This window comes from Balaenoptera borealis (genome assembly GCF_965194805.1).
Source record: "Balaenoptera borealis genome assembly, chromosome: 2".
Taxonomy (NCBI): domain Eukaryota; kingdom Metazoa; phylum Chordata; class Mammalia; order Artiodactyla; family Balaenopteridae; genus Balaenoptera; species Balaenoptera borealis.
This window is the reverse complement of record NC_138867.1, coordinates 113,447,076-113,465,639: the sequence shown is the minus strand read 5'-3', so window position 1 is coordinate 113,465,639 and position 18,564 is coordinate 113,447,076. Positions and strand designations below refer to the sequence as shown.

At 55.1% G+C, this 18,564-nt stretch overlaps 1 protein-coding gene and 1 long non-coding RNA gene across 5 annotated transcripts in view; both read right to left on the bottom strand.

The window, feature by feature from the left end:
• TCF7 (transcription factor 7) overlaps window positions 1–3,054 on the bottom strand; it is a 32,613-nt gene extending 29,559 nt beyond the window's left edge. For 2 of the 4 annotated variants that reach the window (XM_082380986.1, XM_082380989.1), the window contains exons 1-3: window positions 2,564–3,052; window positions 2,305–2,371; window positions 1,671–1,795 (exon numbers count right to left, since the gene is read on the bottom strand). In XM_082380986.1, the coding sequence (XP_082237112.1) occupies window positions 1,671–1,795; window positions 2,305–2,371; window positions 2,564–2,815 (444 nt within the window). In that variant the 5' untranslated portion in view covers window positions 2,816–3,052. Of the gene's footprint in view, window positions 1–1,670; window positions 1,796–2,304; window positions 2,372–2,563 lie in introns of all 4 variants that reach the window. The other 2 variants (XM_082380987.1, XM_082380988.1) reach the window with 2 other exon arrangements.
• LOC309622826 overlaps window positions 1–18,564 on the bottom strand; it is a 377,150-nt gene that overhangs the window by 148,983 nt on the left and 209,603 nt on the right. The gene's annotated exons all lie outside the window — the stretch shown is intronic.

The window sequence follows — 18,564 nt, the reverse complement described above, 5'->3', positions numbered from 1 at the left end:
TAAAGGACACCAAATGGTCCCATCACCACACCCTTATGAAGAACGAGGCACTCCCACTCTGGGCACTCTCCTACCACTTGCCCAGGCTGTGAAAGAAACTCAGAAACACTGCCTTTTCCCTGCACCTCTGTGGAATCATAAGATGCTGGAGGGAATCTGCCTGCTAGGCCTGCTTTGGGTCCTAGGCCTTTTGTTTAGTCATGATTATCAGGGACCCCAGCCCCCTGTTGGCAGCTCACGTGCCTGTGGTTTGGCAGTGGTGGGTTATGTCCCACCACTTGGCCCCAAATCTAAAGGTTTACACCTTGTAGGGGGCCCCCAAAGCATCCTTCAGTATCAGCTCATGGAGGGTAGAGGTCTCTCGGGAGAGCTGCTGCGTCAGGTGGCAAGGTCAGAAGGTGAGCCCCTTGCCCCACAGACTTGGAAGGAAGCGAATAGCTCACAGACGGAGCCACCCCAGAGCAGAAAGCCAGACAGACCATTCAACCAACATATTCCTTCACAGATGAAGGAATGGGGGTCCAAAGGGCAAGGAGCTTATTTCTAGTCAGCTGCCCACCACCAGGTTTTCCATCCTGGGTTTCTGGAGAGAAGGCTCAATCTACTTTCTCATGTCCCACCAGCTTCAGCATGAAACAGCTTTCAGAACCAACCCTCCTCACTCCTGATCTGACACAGCCTGGCAGTCACTCTCTGCCCTCTGGGTGACCCCCACCACTAGCCATGTGAGCCTCCTACTGCTGGCCTGACCTGCACTGGGTCTACATTTGCACCCAACACCCGCCCACCACAGATCCCAAACCCTTACGTGTACTCTAGAAGCTCTAATCTCACCCCTGACTTCGGCCAGCTGAGCACACTCTGAAACACTAATCTGAGTTTTTCGTAAGTGCAGCTTTACTGCTGCTCCACAGCACTCAGAAAGGGCTCTTCACACTTTAGGTCATCTGCACCAATGGGCAAAAAGCATGGTTTGTAATGATCATGGAATCTTCTCAAAGCACTGGGTGCTTAAATTTAATTTGAAAATTCATTAAACAGGCCGCTTACTGACACTACTGATTTGAAACACCTTTGCAAACCCTTCCTGGTGCATTTGAGACCAAGCCAGCTTCATAAAAACCCACTTTCCACACATCGTGTTCGGGTTGTTTCTCTGGTAAGGCCACATTCATGCCAATAAGGACAGAGCGAGTAGAGCATGTTTCTCCTGTACAACCAGGAGACCTGAAGACCAGCTTTTCTGCCCGCTCCTCTAAACACTGAGGACTGGGGCTTAGTGGGAGAAGGCTAACAGCAAAGCTCACAGCTCCGAGCACACTACATACACCACCCTCAGGAGGGATGGGTGGTCTCAGCTTAACCGTTCTCCAAGCCGACTCCATCCCAGCATCACCTAGCACCAGGACAGGGCCCACGCCTGCTAGTGAGCAAGCTGGGAAGACAACAGCCAACCGCTGGAGGCAGGTGGGGTGCCTAGGGCAGCCCTCCTTCCTTCAGGGACGTTCTCCTTCTGGTTCAGATCCCGCTGGGTGTGGATGGGGAAAGAGACAAGAACAGAGTTCTGTATCCATTTTGTTCTGGGTAAAAGTCACTTCTTGCCCATGCCTCACATACCTGATCAAGAAGGTAGCAGGCACAAGGCGGGATGGGCTGCTGGGGCCACTTACCAGCGAGGGCTGCGGCTGGGGGTGCTGCCCTGCTCCCGACGGGGGTGGGTAGTGCATGAGCAGATTGAAGGCGGAGTAGACGGTGTCTTTGTACATGCCGCTGGCGCACTCCGGGGCCTTCAGGCCTGGAAAAACCACAGCTGGTCAGAAGCGCCAGCCCGGGCGGCTCGGGCTGAAGGCTGTCTGTTCGCTCGAGAGAAAATCGGAATTGCCAAGGGGTCCCCTTCAAGTTCGTGACTTGAAGGGCTGGGGGTGCCCGCAGTGCCAAGTTTCGACGAAGGACCCCGAGTTCGGGCCTCCCTTCCTCGGCCCCCACTCCGCCCTCCGGCCAAGGAACCTTGGCCAACGCTTTCTCCACAAGTCGGGGGATTAGTCAGTCACCTGGGCAGGAGGGGAGGCGGAGATGGCGGGGGTCTGTTTACTCCTATAAAGGTCAGGGCACCGGAAGTGACTCGAGCTCGGCGGCGCCCGGGAAACCCGCCCCCACTCCCCCACCCCCTTGGTTTTACCGCCTCCTCGAGCTGCAGTTGGGGGGAGGCACCCCCTCGGCTCCCTCCCGTCCTCAAAGGCCCCGCTCTCCCACCGAGGCCGGGCCTTAGCGGGAGGAGGGGAGCCGGGCCGGGCAGAAACTCACCGTCTTCCAGAGACTCTGTAAGTTTGTCGGGGAAAAGTCTCTGCGAAGTGTGTTCCCGCCCGAGAGCCTGCGGGGAGATCCAGAGGGGCCTTGAGAGGGCTGGGAAAGCTGGGGGCTCGGGGCCCGGGGCAGGAGGGGTCTGAGGGATGCGGACCCCCGAGGGCCGCGGGAGGGAGGGGCGGGGCAGCGCGAGCCGAGCGCCCGGGCCGGCGGAGCGCGGCGGCTGCGGGGGAGCAGCGGGGCGCGGGCCGGCGCTCACCTCGGCCCCGACCTCGGCCTCGCCGCGGGCACCGGCGCCCGCCCCCGGGACCCCCGCGTCGCCGGCCGCGCCCTCGGACTCATTGACGAGCGACGACTTGAGCTCGGCCAGGTCGCGCTCGGGGCCCGCGGCGCTGTCGCGGCTCTTGTCGTCCTGCTCCTCGCCCTCGTCCTGGAAGGCCAGCAGCTCGTCGGGCGCGCCGAGGTCGTCGCCGCCGCCCGCGCCGCCCCCGCCCGAGTCCAGCTGAGGCATGGTGCGCTCCGCCCTCGGGGGCGCGGGGCGCGGGGGTGCGGGCGCGCGGAGCCGGCCCGGGAGGCAGCGAGCCCGGAGTCCGGACCTCCGAGCCCGGAGCGCGGCGGGCGGAGCGCGGGCTGACTCCGCCTGGGCGGGCTGCGGGCGCGGGGCGCGGGCGCAGGGCGCGGACGCAGGGCTGAGAGGCTCGGGGAGCTGGCGGGTCCGAACATCAAAGGCGCCGCCGGCTGAGTGCCGGGGGCGGGGCGGGGACGCCGGGGGCGGGCCCGGTCGATGGGCGGAGCCATAGCGCCCGGCCCCTCCTCTCTCGGGAGAGGCCGGGATGTACCCAGTGGGTAGAGACTTAAAGGGCTCGCTCTCCCAGGCATAACCTGAGTGAGGCGTCGGAGGAGCCTGAAAAGCATCACACTTCTGAAATGCGGGGACTCTAAAGGAGATTCTTGACGTTGATTCCTCACCTACAACAAGGGAGTCCCTTCCTGCGCCCAGGTTTCTCCCCCAGCTGCGGAGGGCGCGGAGTTTGTGGATGCCTTGGAACGGGAGCCAAGGTGTGAGCAGTCTGTGCCCCGGGCCCAGTATGTCCTGGGCTTGGAACTGGGGGCTTCCTAGAGCTCGGGGGCTGCTCGAGGCTGTGCTCGAACACCGGGCCGGCAGAGTTAGGACTCCTCAAAACTCCATTCTCTGGCGCATCTTCCAGCCTTCTGCCAATCTGGGACCTCCTTCCAGGTCGCCCGCACACAGTGCGAACGCAAGCATATACCCCTCACACTTCTATTGAGTGCCTGTTGTATGAGGGACTCATACATTACACATCTGTGATGGGCCTCTCAGCCATGTGGCGGCTCCGAGGCGTGAACACAGCCAAGTGGGCAAGGGGGAAATATCCCGCCAGACCCCATTCCAATCCTCCAGCCCCACCCCCCCACCCCACCCCCAACAGCTCGCTCAACTGAGTTCCATGCCTGGAACCTGCGGCCGGAGGAGGGGAGACTTTGGGCAGCTACGTGGGCCGCGGGATTCTGACGAGGGGTCAGTGGTCCCAGCAACTTAACCGGGAAGTCGCATTCCCGCAGAGCCCATTGACTCTGAGCCTGGCGCAGGCGGGCCCCCGCAAGATCTAGGCTGCAGGGTCTGTAGCCGGAGGAGAGCGGGAACGTGAGCCACCTTCCATCGCATCTACCAGGCACCTTGGGTCATGTCCACGCGGGCCTCCTCAGCACACTTGACCTCAGCTCAGCCACTGCATCTAGGAAAGACACCGGCCCTTTTGGATCGCGGTGCAGTAAACCCAGCAGGTTTCGGTGCTGGATTCAGTGTAGACGTTCCCACGTCTCCCAAAAGCAACTGGTGCAGAGGGTATTTAGGAGGCGAGAGCGTCTTGGACGCGTGTCCGGTTCAGAGTCCCACAGGAGTCCTGTAGCGGCGCAAAGCCTGGCCGGAAGAGGGCCGCGCCGCCCCTGCGGGTCCAGGCCCAGCCGGGCTGGCTGCGGATCAAAGAGCCACGGCCGCCCTTCTCTGCGTTCAGATCCTATCTGCACCCGCCCAGCGGGGCGCCTCGGCCCCCCACCTCAGGGCTAGAGTGCCCACTTTTCCTCCCTTCCCGGTGCTGGAGGGGCGGGGCGTAGGGGGGAGGGGGTTGGGCACTGGTGCTCAGCTTGGTGATGGAGATGTGGGAAGACCCTGCCCATTAGGTCTCCCCGGGCTCCTTTCCTGGCTGTGAGCTTGCTGCTCAGTCTCACTCATCCCCTCTAGAGTGTGTGTGTGGGAGGGTTGTTCCAGCCTGACTTGGCCCAGTTGAGGGGCAGAGGGTACAGGAGGAGGGGCCCACAGCTTCCCCCATCCCCTGCCCCTGAGGTTGCAGGGTCTGACTTTGGAATGAGCTTCCTCTGGGAAGTTGAATGGGAATACGAATCTGCCTAATCCAAAGGCTTTGGAGGTCCTCCTCTGTTTGCGGGTGACCCCAGCTTAGTAGGAGCCTCCTTCCTCCAGGAGAAGGTCTGCAGACCCATGCCGTCACAGTGGACATAGGCCAGTGGGGATTGAAGTTTTCTCCATGGAGAAAGGAGAGAAGTCAGGGCAACAATGAAGTGGTTGGTTTGTTTTTCTCAATAAGGCTAAATTTTTTTCAGCTTAAAGTATTAGCCTTTAATCAGAGATTATGAACTTTCTGCTCTATTGGGATGAAAACAGCCTTTCTTTACTAAAATGATAGTGAGAATTGATTTTTTAAATATCCTTATTTGGCAAAAGAAAAACTTGGCCACTCTCTGTTCCCTCTGCCACCCCAAATTTCTTTGGACATTTTATAGGGCTGTGAAATCCCAAGGTCTGGGATCTGCTGCCCTATGGGGTCATGGCCCCAACCTCTTGCCCTGCTGGGTGGAACTGGGGGAGGGGGTGGGTGAGTAGGGACAACAGAGGGGTGAGGTGGGGTAAGGTTGGGAGAGAGAAGCTGAGGCTCAGACATCCACAGCCACACTGGAATCAGCCTGAAGGCTTGCTGAGGGAGCCTCTACCCTATATCTGGACTCAGGCTGTGGAGAAGGGAGGGGCCGAAGTGGGGACCTGCCTTCCAGGAGGCACTGACTGTTTGAGAAGCTCAGAAATTACTAGAGCTGAGTTTGTTACTGTATTAATCTGTACAGATGATGGGCAGAAGGAGCTCAGATATGGGGAGATCAATGTGGCTGGAGCGGTCAGGCTGGTTTCCTGAAGGAGGCGGATTTCGTCTGGGTCTGGAAGGCTCTGTAGTGCTTGGAGAGATATAGAGGAAAAGGTATTCAGGCTTGTCCCCAAAAGATATATACTCACCTCTGCAGCAGCCCCTTGTCTGGTCAGCACTGAATCCATCATCCACACAGTGACTTCATATTACTGAGTGATTACTATGTGCCAGGCATCATGGCAAGAGCTTCACACACATTATCTCGTTTATTCACCATACCAATCCTATGACATAGGGACTATTATCCCCATTTATGAATGAGGAAACTAAAAAGCTCAGAGAAGTTGAATAAGTCACCGCAGGTCTCACAGCTTAGAAGTGAGGGTATTAGTATTCAGAACCCTGGCAGTCTGACTCCTGAGCTACCCTAACCACCACACTCTAGTGTTCCATTATGACTTCTAAAATTCCAGAGGGTGTCCTTATCTGCTTTGTGATCTTTGCAGACAAATGCTGATGAATGAGATGTCACTAATAGAATCCCAGCTTCCTGGGTGGCTCACGTTGCATACAGGGGCCACCAGGAGGCTTGGGGAAACTTCCTGGCTGGTCTGAATAGGGTGGCTCAAGCCCTTTGCTGGTTGAGAGGGCCCAGAGCATCTGCCTTGAGTCAGACAGACCTCAGCCCGTACCATCTCTCCCTTGGGCTCACCCTAGACTGCCTGCTCTGGGCGCTGACTCAGATCCCAAACAGAGATGATAGGCCCTGGGGTTCCTCTGTGGGGTGGTGAGTGGGATCTGCTGTGGCTGCCCCCCCTGGAGGTGACCAGGGAGTTTGGGGACCAGGGCCAGCTGCAGAGAGGCCCCAGAATCTTCTGGACTCACGCAGCCCAGGCTTCATTTTCACACAAATGAACCAGGTGGATCGCGCTGTCATCAGATGCTGAACGCAGGACAAAATCAGAGCTCTTAAGGGTTGAGGGATGGAACAAGAGAGCTCTGGGTTTGGATTTAGACAGACCTGGTTTCCATCCCTGCCCTGTCATTTATTAGCTGGGGGACTGCAGATAAATCACTGACCCTCTCTGAGCCTCAACTTCCTCAGGGGTAAAATGGGTGTCACCCCAGAGCCTGCCTCGCACTGTGGGAGCAAGGCTGAGATGACTCATGTATCCTAGGAAAGAGCTTAGCACAACACCCAGCACATTCCAAGCACTCTAATAAATGGGTGCTCTTGAGCTAGATATTTTTCAGAAGTTGTTAGGCTAATTGGCTCTTCATGTAACGTCATGTAAATCATCTAAATGTTCTCATGGCCTGAGCCCACTTAATCACAACTAAGGCTGAAAATATACATTTCCTTTCCTTTTCTTTCAAGTTCCTTTAACATGAAAGGCCCGCATGAACTCTCTGACCTTTTCTAACAGGGAGACCCTTGAGATGTGGTGTTTCCAGAAAACAGCTCAAAGGAGCCCCAGATGGATTTGGTAAATTACAACGGGGAGAGAGGTTCAGAGTGGGTCTCTTCCTGCCCGCCAGCCGCCTGGCATCCTGTTGGGGCTTGCTGAACGCTGCCTGGAGGCTGGGCTGCTGGCTCCAGGCAGGAACACTTCCCATGGAGCTTTCTCTCTCGGGGCAAAGCCTGGTCACACGTCCTAGAGTCAGACTGGTTTGTTACTAGAAACACAGTTTGCTCTCTGAAAACTCTGTGTAGTTTCACTGCACGTCTGTGCATGTGTGTCTGTGTGTGTACATGTGGGAGGTTGTAGCCTGCAGAATGGCAAAGACACACAATTGCTGGGATGTGACTGCTCTGGCAGCTGCCTTTAAAATGAAGCAAGAGGGTTTGGGGGTCATTTTTTCCATCTTTATAATCTTCTGTGTGTTCTCTCCCAGACCCCCTCCCCCACAATTAATGCAATAACCGAGAATTACTCTTAAAATAGAAATTTAATAATGAAGCTCGATGTTAGCTTTTCCTGATGAAAACCCAAGGAAGTTTGGCCAAACTGGCTTGAGGGGTCGTAGTGGTGGTGAGATTATAAAGAGAGCTGCCCCACAGGTTCAGAGGGCTCCTTATGACAGTTTCCCAGGGCTTATCTCCCACATGGGACCAGCTGTTGTTCCCAGTGAATGGGGCTGGGATTTGCTCACCCGGAGGAATAAAGAGTCCTGGGTTTCCACAGGAAGGGGTCCGGAGTCAGAGGCACCAAGGTGTCAGCAGCAAAGGCAAGCTGGGAGTGGCTGCTGCGTGCCCAGCACTGTGCCGCCAGGGCGCACTGGTCTCCCAGGAGCTCAGTAGTGGGAGGCTGTGTCCCGTACGCTGCTCCACCACTGGCCTGCTGGATGAACTGCCTTCTCCGGGCCCAGGGCCCCTTACCTAGTTTCAGGGATGCAGTGAGGAGCCTGTGGCGATGAGTCCAGAGGTGAGAGACAAGAGGCACCCCAAATGCAACAGGAAGTGGGGGACACTGAGGCCCAGTGTCCATGTGAGAGTTGCCGGCAGTTTCACGGAAGGGTGTGCCCACGTTCGCTCCTGTTTGGGTTGTGGGAACGGCCCCGGACACGTTGACGTACGAACGTCTTACCAGGAAAGTACCATTAGATGTCTCTTTTTGAAACAGGGCTGTCAGGGCTTTGCTGCTTATCGCTAGGGTCTGACACAGAGCTGGCGAACTGCAGTGCTCAGAAATTTTTGGATGGATGACTTACTTGATGGATGGATGGATGAGTAGGTGGATAGATGGATGGGTGAATCATTCACAGCAGGGACCACTTAGAATTCAGGGAGAAAGTAGCAAGCCCAGTACCCGCTTTCTAGGAACTTGCCGTCTTGCGGGGGACATCAGGCCAATAGAGTTCCCAGGAGCCAGGGGTTTGGAAACATGGCTGTTGTATGCATGTCATGGTGGACAGGGAGGGCTTCCGGAGGATGAAGGTCAGCCTAGGAGGCAAGCAGAATTTAGGAGGTGGGGCAGTAGCCCACACTCTGGGTGGTGATGAACTTTGACCCCATAGGGTCTCTGGGGCCTAGGTGAGCCAGGATCCTGGGGGAGAGTTTGGCTATCTGTTGATCCTTGCCCAGAATGGCACATCTTCATGCCCCAGTTCCTACAGTCCCCTCAGCCCCCCTCCAACTGGGACAATTTCTCCCAAGTACCGCCTCCCCAGACACCAGCTCTCCCTGTTTACCTCCTCTCCTAGGACAGACTACTTCCTGGGCGCATAATCCACCATCTTGCACTGGGCTTCAAGGCTTTCCTGGCTCAGTGCCCCAAGTAGAGTGCCCCCTCTTTTCTAGCAGCTGGGCGGGGGGAGGAGCAACAGGACATGGGAGGTAGGGAGGATTAAAGGGGACCTGGGCCAGACCCTGGAGTCACTGCCAATCCCAACGTACATGGCCAGTAAAGATTCTGAGAAGTCCTGCACCAGGAAAGTCCTGTCTAGCCTTCCTTGGTTAAGTGCCTTCCAAACTTATCTGACCGTAAAACTATTTTTCCATGTATGATTTTCCAAAGAACGTGGCTCCCCTGAAAGTCTTTTGGGAAATGCTGGTATCCCTGGTTTCAGGAGGCAGAGATGGGCGCTCCTTATCCAGAACATATTCCAATTTGTGTCCCTGATATGGAGGAAATTAGCAACACTTGCACCCCAAACTGGTCTTTACAGCTCTAACCAGGCTTCACTCTAGGCCTACTGGAGTCTCGGCTTCTTGGGATCACGGAACCTTCATCTGTGCCATTGCTGAGTGCTAATGTGGACCAAGCATACTGTGGCTCTTAATAAATGCCTGCTGCCCATGGGATGGGGCTGTTGTGTAAAGGTCCAACCCACCTCGGTTCCTCAAACTCCCAGGGGCTATTCCCATTGGTTTGTTAGCTGGGAATTCAGCAGCGTCTGAGATGCCTTGCTTTTTCAAGGCTCATCTCTGGTCTCTCCCTTATCCAGGAAGCCTTCCCACCTACTTGGGTCCACAGGGCTCTCTCTCCCTTCCAGACTCCCATTGCCTTTTGAATTGGAACCCCTCAACTGCTCCTGAGCTGTTCAGTCTCTGTTTCCCGTGAGTGAGTCTCCTGTCCCTCGACTGCTGTCTGTGTTGTCTGGTGGTCAAGAGCGGGGCTTAGAGCTCACAGCCTGTGTGTGAACTAGGGCTTCTGCACTTACTCATTGTGGGTGGGACCTTGGGCGAGTCACCTCTTTCTTGGAGCCTTCGGTTCCTCATCTGTTAAGTGGGCGCAATGATAGTATTGTCTCAAAAGCTGGGAAGGTGAGATGAGTTCCTGCTTGTAAAGTACTTTGCACGGTGTCACGTGTGGAGTAGGTTCTTGCTGAGTGGCAACCAGTTTCAATTATTATTATTGATCCCAGCCAGCAGGGCTGAGCCCAGGACCAGCCCTTCAAAGTGCTTAGCAGAGGCTGTCCTGCTATCTCACAGTCCTGCTAGTCATGGGTGGAGAGCGGGAACCAAGGTGGGGAAGGCACCAGGAACCCTGCCTTCTGAGGCCAGGCCGAGGCCACTGAGTGTTCAAGTGGGGACTCCTGAGTGGGGACTCCTCCTGCCAAGAGATGGCCACCTCCACATGTCTGCAGGCCCGAGGGAGCCAGCTGGCCTGTGGCGCCTGAGGGCAGAGACAGGACTAATGGGAGGAAATTACATGGAGAGATTTCATCTGGCTTGAGGAAGCACGTCTACCAGGCAGAGCTGGCCAACCGTGGCCCGCCCAGGCCACCGACTGAGCCAGTGAGCTCTCCCTGTCACCAGAGGTGTACGAGCAGAGGCTGGGGGCTTCCAAGGGAGGGAAGCCACTGAGGGGATTTCTACCCTTGAGGCTCCTCCGAGGCTGTGGGCAGTCCCTTGTACTTCCTGAGTGGGCCTGCCCCACCCCCTGGCCCATCTGAGTCCACCGCAGGTGTCTGAGAGTGAGGGCAAAAGCTTGGATACTTCTGGCTCCAAACTGGGGCTGGAGACTGGAGGGGAGAGGGTGTTGCTATAAGAGGCTGATCTCAAGGGGGTTAATAACCACAAAGTCACCTTTTTGAGGCAGCAGCTTAGTTCAGTGGCTGACATCATGGAGCCGGAGCCTGTTCTGTGCCCAGGCACCTGCCTTAGGCCTGCTGGGGTCACGGAGGACAGAGATTGGTGGTGGGAGGGGTCTTATTCTTAAATCAGCCTCCTCTCTCTTGCTGCACCTTCTAAAACCAGGGGCTGAGGAGAAAGACGGGAAGAAGCAGGAGAGGAGAGAGCCTGGGTTTCAATACTGGTTCTGCCACTTGGTAGCTCTGTGACTTTGGACAAGTCACTTAACCTCTCTGTGCTTCAGTTTTCTCTGTAAGACAGAAAGATAATAACACCTCCCTCATTCGGTTCTTGTGAGGATTAAGTGAGTTATTGTTTGTGGTCCATAATAGTCCATAGTAAGTACCATGTATTTGTTAAATAGATAAAAATTAATTGATAAACTCACCTATGCCTAGCCTAGTATCGTGCAAGGGTCTTTATATCAATCACCTTGTTTAGTCTCCACAACAGCCTAATGAGGTTGAAACTACTATTATTAGGGAAAGTGAATCTGAGAAGGTCAAGTTCCTTGCCCAAGGTCACACAGCTGATGAGAGGCAGGGTGAAGGTTTAAACTCCGGATGGTCTGGCTCTCCAGTCACTCGGCTCTGCTGCCCCACAGGTTTGCAGCCTCTCTAGGGAGGTAAGGTGCCAATGAGAGCAGGGTAACAACAGATCAGTGGGCAGGAAGGGGTCAGAGGCGTCCCCCAACCCCCATCCGCCTTGGTCAGGCTGGAAGCCCCCTTTCGCGGCTGCTGCCTGGGAGAGATTTCTCTGACTAATTTGTGGAAACGTTGCTGGGTGACTCCGATTACAAATTACAGCCCTGCTTCCTCCAGCTGAGTAATCTCCATGATGGGGAGGAGGGGGCCTGGAAGTAGCTGGAGTTCTGGGCTGGCAGTGTTTGCCTTGGCGGTGACACTGCTGAGGGAGCTGGGCCACCCCAGACAAGCTCCAGGGACAAGGGACAGGAGCTGGACAAGAACACAGTCTCTCTGGGTGGTGTGGGGCTGTGGGCCTAAGGTGTCCTGCTCACTCCCATTTTCTCTTCTGTCCCAGCTGGACTCCTCTCTCTTGCTCATGACTGTGTGCCCTGGGCTGAGCCAGGGCCTGGCAGAGAGCAGATGTCCAATAAATACCTGTTGGATTCCAGAAGTCTCCAGACACTGCACTTCACTGTTTACAAAATTCCTTCCCCTCTGTTATCTCATCTGATCCTTACAACAACGATGAGAGGTAGATGAGGAAACTGCGGCTAAGAGAGAGGAAGTGACTTGCCCAAGGTCACACAGCTCAAACCCGGGTTGCCAGGCTCCAAGTTAACTGTAGCTCCGCAGCCCACAGAGACGTCTCCCCTGTCCTTGTGTGAGGACAGTGGGAGGACAGAAGGAACCCCTCGTGGATGGAGGCTGCCCCATGGCCTCCTTTGGCACAGAAGTACTCCTCAGAAACCGTCAGGGGAGATGGCCTTATTGTCTACTGGGACACAGAGCTACAGCGTCCGGGGCTTCTGACTGGGATGAGGGGGCTCAGGGATGCCAAGTTCTTTCCCAGCCTCTCCTGGCTGTCAGATAGACAGGTCCATGCAGTCAGAAGCTCTTTGCCAGGGAGGTGCATCCAAGTCACTGTCCCAAAGGCCAGTCTCCATTCTGCAGCGGTGAAAGTGCATCTCTTCACCTCTGGGTCACTGGTGGGCCTCTGCTGACAACTGCGGTTTTCCTGGTCAGCTCTGCTGTTTTTACTTTTTGTTCACTGCTCTATTATTACTGATATCGTAAAGGGTTTCCCCTTCTGGTCAAGCTTTGTCTTTTGTTTTTAATATAATTTTGGAACTTCTCTCCTCTCCTCTTTTCTTTCTCCTCTCAGCCTGTGGTTTTGGAAGATGCTGAAGCAGGAGGTAGGTGGGAGGCAGTTTAAAAGCAGCTTCCCCCTGCCTCCCTCCTCTCCCTGTCCCTGCCCCTAACAGGCCTGAGGGGCCCCCAGGGTGGACCCAGCTCTGAGGGCAGCACTTGGGGGAGAAGGCGCCCCTTTGAACTGGGAATTCTTTTTCTTGTTCTAAGTGCCTTTGGTTCTTCTAGCCCTGCACATACAAGCCCCCTTGGTGCCGTGAGCCACCCCTTCTCTTTCTCTCCAACATTCGCCCCCTCTCGGGGCTGTCCCCACTGCTGAGGGAAGCTTCTAGCACAGCTGAGACCACTGACCATAAACAAGTCAACTTACTTCTTGGGGCCTGTAGTGCCCTGGGAAAACGGGCACATGGCAGAGCCTGACAAAATGGGGGATGGGAAAAGGCTTTCGTGCGGCCCCTCTGCTCATCCTGATTCATTGCGGGACTAGGTCTAGGCAGAAAACTCCCCTTCTGAAATTCGCAGCCGCTCTGGCTGGGGCGGGGGTTTCTGCAGCTGCAGCACTTGGGCCATAGCCACAGGTCCCTTGCAGCACATTCTGGGCCTTAGGTAGGGGCTGGGATGGCCCTTCCATCCTGACTGTGGGGCTAGCGCTTGCCAGTTGGTTTTGGGAGGGCAGGACTGCAGAGCTCTCAGAGATTAACTTGAATTCATACCTCCACCTTGGAGCCAGAGAAATACTCCTGGCCTCCTGCTCAGCCTTGTACGCAGGACCCCAAACTGGGAGGGACAGAAGTTCCAAGGCTTTTTGCTCCAGCTCCTCCCCCTCCAAAATAGTAGGGGCGGGACCTGGCTGGTTCTAGAACTACTCTTGCTTTTGTGGCTGAGCTCTAACTTTTCGTTTTGTGTTCAGAGATGAGATTCAGATCTGTAGGGGGAAAGCACTTAAAATCCCTTTGGTTGCTGAGACCTGTACCTGAGACAGACCCACGGCACACCAGCGTGGGAAATGCTGTTTTGGTCTTTCCTTTACACCCACAGAAAGTCCCGAAGGTGCCCAGGGCACCAGCTCACGGGCTAGTCAGGGAGCTGAGCTGTGATGCTGGCACAGAGAGGACCAGGCCTGTCTTGTTGACTGCTGGTGCCAGAGCCCCCAGAAAATGGGGGATCGTCAGTGGGAAGTCAAAGAGTTCCACTGTATGGACGAGGGCCTGGTGTAACTCCAGGCCCCAGACAGCTGAGTCTAGCTGTGCAGGCCTCAGAGGGTAGGAGAGCAGTGAGGACCAGAGCGGTCAGGGAGGGTCCCTGGAGGAGGGGCCAGAGCTGCACTGGAGGGCAATGAGATGGGAGGCGGGGGGGGGGGGGCTTTGGAGCAAAGGTTAGGAGATGCTCCTCATCCTTTCTTCCCTCACCAGCCCTGAGCACTGAGGAAAGCCAGATGGCTAGAGCTCAGAGAGACTCAGGAGATTGCCAGGACCCCTGAATGTGCAGGCGGGGAAAGAGGCCCAGAGAGGCAGGTCTCACAAATCACTGGCGCTCCTTCCTCTACTCCATAGCTCAAAGAATTTAGGAGCCCCCTGCCCCAAGCTCAGGACATCGTGAAACGTGAAGCAAAATAAACAAAAATCCAGAGCACACATTTAGTATATTGAGCATGAGCTGCTTTTTGTAATAAAAAATAAACCACTTGGGCTTCCCTGGTGGCGCAGTGGTTGAGAATCTGCCTGCCAATGCAGGGGACACGGGTTCGAGCCCTGGTCTGGGAAGATCCCACATGCCGCGGAGCAACTGGGCCCGTGAGCCACAACTACTGAGCCTGCGCGTCTGGAGCCTGTGCTCCGCAGCAAGAGAGGCCGCGATAGTGAGAGGCCCGCGCACCGTGATGAAGAGTGGCCCCCGCTTGCCGCAACTAGAGAAAGCCCTCGCACAGAAACGAAGACCCAACACAGCCAAAAATAAATAAATAAATAAAAATTAAAAACAAAAACAAAAACAAAAAAACCACTTAATGTCATTAAAAAAAAAAATGCAGGTGGAAATAAACACTTTCGGGGTAGGGTGGGGCTTGGGAGCTTGCTGCATTACAAGTAGTTCACGCCCTCACTGCCCCGGCCGGCCCGGGTGACCAGGCGGCTCCTTCCTCAGCTTCCTCCCTCCCAGTGTTGGGGAGGCTGGATCCTGCTGGGGAGCAGCCGGACCCGCGCACAGCGCCCCCTGGTGGCTGGATCTGGAAGAGGCTGTGTCTGAACGGCAGGGGTGGGAAGTAAGGAAGTTGGCGCGCGAACACTGGATCCCCGCCTCTCTCCACAGCTGCTCCCACCGAATACTAGAGGACAGGCGCTCGGTCTCACCGGAGAATTCACCTCCCTCAGTTATCAGGGAGCTGTGACAGGGTTCTCACCTGGGCTCTGGAGCAGGCCTGGCGGCCGGATGTGCAGGTTCAACTGAGCCCCAGAAGGGGGTCTTTTAGAGCAGAATCGTTCACACGGGGCCTGACGGGGGTGGCAGGCTGCACGAGAGCTTGGAAGCCTCCAGTTGCTCCTGAGCTTCGGTCTGAGCCCCACCTTCAGTGCTGCTGACAGACCTGTGGTACACAGCTGGTGAGGTCCCACGGTGAGGGCTGCCCCGAGAGTGACAGGGCCACGAGGCCCCGCTCTACCCCGGCTCAGCTGCTCGAGCTGGAAGGATAGTAGCAACAGTAATGGCGGTAGGAATGTCACCTGGCATTTACTGAGCGCCTCCTGTGGGCCGGCACAGCCGAAGCCTCACAACAGCTCCGTGAGGCAGGTGGGGGTCTTCTTTTTACTGAAAAATCTTAAAGGTAGAGAGAATTGTATAATGAACCCACCTATATCCCATCGTCCCAATTTCACAATTATCAAGATTTACCACAAATGTTTCGCTTTTCCTCCCTCCTTTCCCCTTCCTTCCTCCCTCCCTCCCTCCCTTCCTTCCTTCCTTTTCTTTCTCTTTTTAATTAAATATTTTATTTATTTATTTTTTTAATTAAATATTTTAAAGCAAATCCCAGATATAATGTCATCTCACTCTTGCATACTTTAGTATGTATTTCTAAAAACATTGACATTTTCTTAATAACCACAAAGCCGTTATCACATCCAAAAAAAATGAGTAATAATTCCTTGGTGTTATCTAATATCCAGCCTGTGAGGCAGGCACTCTTATTGCCCCCATTTTATTAGATGAGGAAACAGAGATTCTGAGGGGACCGGTAACTTGGCCCAAGGTCACAAAGCTTGTTAGTGATGGGGATGGGACCTGAACCCACAGAGTCTGACTTGGGAGCCTGCCCTCTAAATCACTCTCTCTGGTCCTCAGTTTCCTTCTCTGTAAAGCGAGGAACAATAATGACTGCCTTACTACTTCACAGGATAATGCATGAGTGTACCATGTTACTCTTGCCTCTAACAATAACAATGAAAATAATAACGACATAAAACAATCAGAAGAATTAATAGAACGTGGGTATGACTGCAAATATGGCAATTAAAGGAAATTAAGTTCTGCTGAGTCCCCACTCATCTCTCAGCTTGTGCTTATCTCATGGAATCTTTACCCCAATCCTATGTTTCCTGAATAGCAGCTTCATTCTGCAAGTGAGGGAACTAGAGGCTCAAAGGGAGGAAGTGCCTTTCCAAGGTCAGGATACTGGTAGCTGATAGGAGAAGGATTTGGAGCCAGGCTGCTCTCTTGGGGATGGCAGACATCGCTGGGGTGTGTCAGGAGCTGAAGATGACCTTTGCTAAGGACTTAGGGCATCCTGCCATCATGGGGAATGTGCCAGTTGGGATTACTGCTTGTAAGCAACAGAAATCAGCTTTGGTAATTTGGGGGCAGAATAGGAGTTTATTGGAGGGATATGGGATGGCTCACAGAATGGATTAGAAGGAGAGATCCAGGCTGGGAAAAGATGAATGTGAAGTAGCCCTGTGGCCTGGAAGGCAGCAACTGCTCAGATGTCTCAACTGACCCCCCAGCTCCTAACACACATCCTGGGATAAATCCACTTCTGCCTATTTCTCTGCTTCTACCCAGAGGCCCAGGAGAGAACATCAAGGAACCCAGCCTGATGGCACAGCCCCTGCCCATCATGGCTGGGAAAGCATGGCACTTTCCTGGAGGGTTCCAGAGTGCTGGGTGGTGCCAGGGCTTTTTAAAGGAGTGAAACAGAAGGGAGCTGGAGGGGATTCCCCAGAGAAGGCTCTGCCATCTCTGGTTTTCACACTGTAATTTTGCTTTTAGTGCTTGGTGTGTGAGTCACATGTGAAAGTCTCTTGTTTTTCGAGGCCTGTGTCTGCTGCTGCTACCACCTTCACAGCGGCTGCCACCTCTAGGTAGGAGGCCCAGATCGCAGGCAGGATCCCCTGTCTACCTCTGGGTGCTACAGATATGGGAGCAAAGCATTAGGGACTGTAATCTTGGGGCCCACTGTTGGGGGGGGGTTTTCCATCCTTTGCATCATATGCAAATAGATGCTAATGATATGCAAATGAGCAGGTGCCCTCAAAGCCCAGCTGGGTAAGATGTGAAGGCAGGGGACTTGGCTCTGGCTGGCTTGTGCCCTCCAGAAAATGCTCTCTTGATCCAGCTTGCCCCTAGAGAGAGCCCTGGCTTTGGGCAGATCTGCTGACACCTCCTTCTAGAAATGTGCCCTGGGCAGTGTTAGAGTCTGTACCCCTGGGCACTAAGTACTCCCTGAGGGGCCTCAGATCCTTATGAGAAGTAGGTGGGGAATAAAGTCTAAATTAATAAATAAAAGGCTCCACCTGTGGCCTATGCACAGGGCTGGACACACAAAGCCTGCTGGATTGGCCCAGGACCAGCCAAGGGGCCGGGCTGTACCAGCAAGGCCTGGGAGATGTGGGACAGCCCCCTTCCCACTGGGCCTGACCCCTGGGCCTTGACAACGGTTTCTGGTGAGGTGAGGGAGGCAGCTGGGAAAGGCTGACTCCAGGGAGAGGGTGTGAAGGCTGGTTAACACCTGGCAGAGCCCCTGGAAACTTCCCAGACAGGATGCCCTGCTCTACTCAAGCTGTGCCAGATAGTTCAGATGAGAAGATGAGCCAGTGGGGGAAGTGGAGAGGAAGGGAGTGAGAGGGACCCCCATGGGCCTTCAGGGCCCCAAGAGGCAGGAGGGCTTTAACTTCTGGGAACTTAAAGGGCCGATCCCATCGAGGGGCAATTCTGCGGTGATTAGAGGGCAAGCCAGAACAGTCCCCTAAGCCAGGCCCAGCCAGATGCTGACTGGCCCAAATTACAGTCTCCCCAAAAGCCCTACTTCTAAGAGCCTGGCCTCAACCTGAAGCACTCCAGGCTCTGAGCTGGTGAGTTTCAATGAGTTCTGTCTTTCCTGCCTGTCTGTTTACTTCCCCTCCTCCTCTCCTTTCCCTCTCACGGCTTCTCTTCATGAGGCTCCATTTCTCCTTGGCCTCAGAATTTTACCCCCACTGGGGCAGCCTCAGCAGCGTCTGACTGTCTTGCTGATCATAGCTGCAGGATCTGAGCCTGGAACCCTGCCTGGCTTGCCCCCTGCTCCTGAATAGATATAGGCCCCGGAATCACAGGCCCTCAAACACAACTTTGAATCCAGTACGGCCCACCTGGGCTGTTTTCCTGTCCGTTATGGACCCAAACTTGGCCCCTTCGGACTTGGCTCCCTCCCCAGTGCCTCAGTCTCTCTGGGGGAGACTCCAGGAGTGAGAGTAGGCACTGAGCCTGCCCTGGTCACCATGACTTGAACTCCCTACTTATGCGGGCTGCAGATACCTTCAAGGATAAGGTTGGGCCGAGCTCATTCAAGAAGCCTCAGAGGCCTGGGGCCAAGGGTGTTCATGTGATGGAGATGGGGCTGGTGGTCAGGGCCACACAGGGGACCACTACCTGTCCAGGCACAGAGGGCTGGAGGGTGAGAGGGGAGCAGTGTCAGAGGTTGGCGGAGGATTGTCCAAGAAAAAGAAATCCTTGTGTTGGCAAGACCTGTCCTGTGAAGGTTCCAGTGGGAAAGTCCCCAGGAACCTGAGCCCCAGTTGCGGGGGAAATGAGACAACTATCTCCTTGATGGCTGTGACCCTTATTCTGGACAAACACACACTGCTGCTCCTGTCCCGCTACCACCCAGAGGGGCACCGCTGAGGTCCGCTCACCAGCAGCCCCTCCA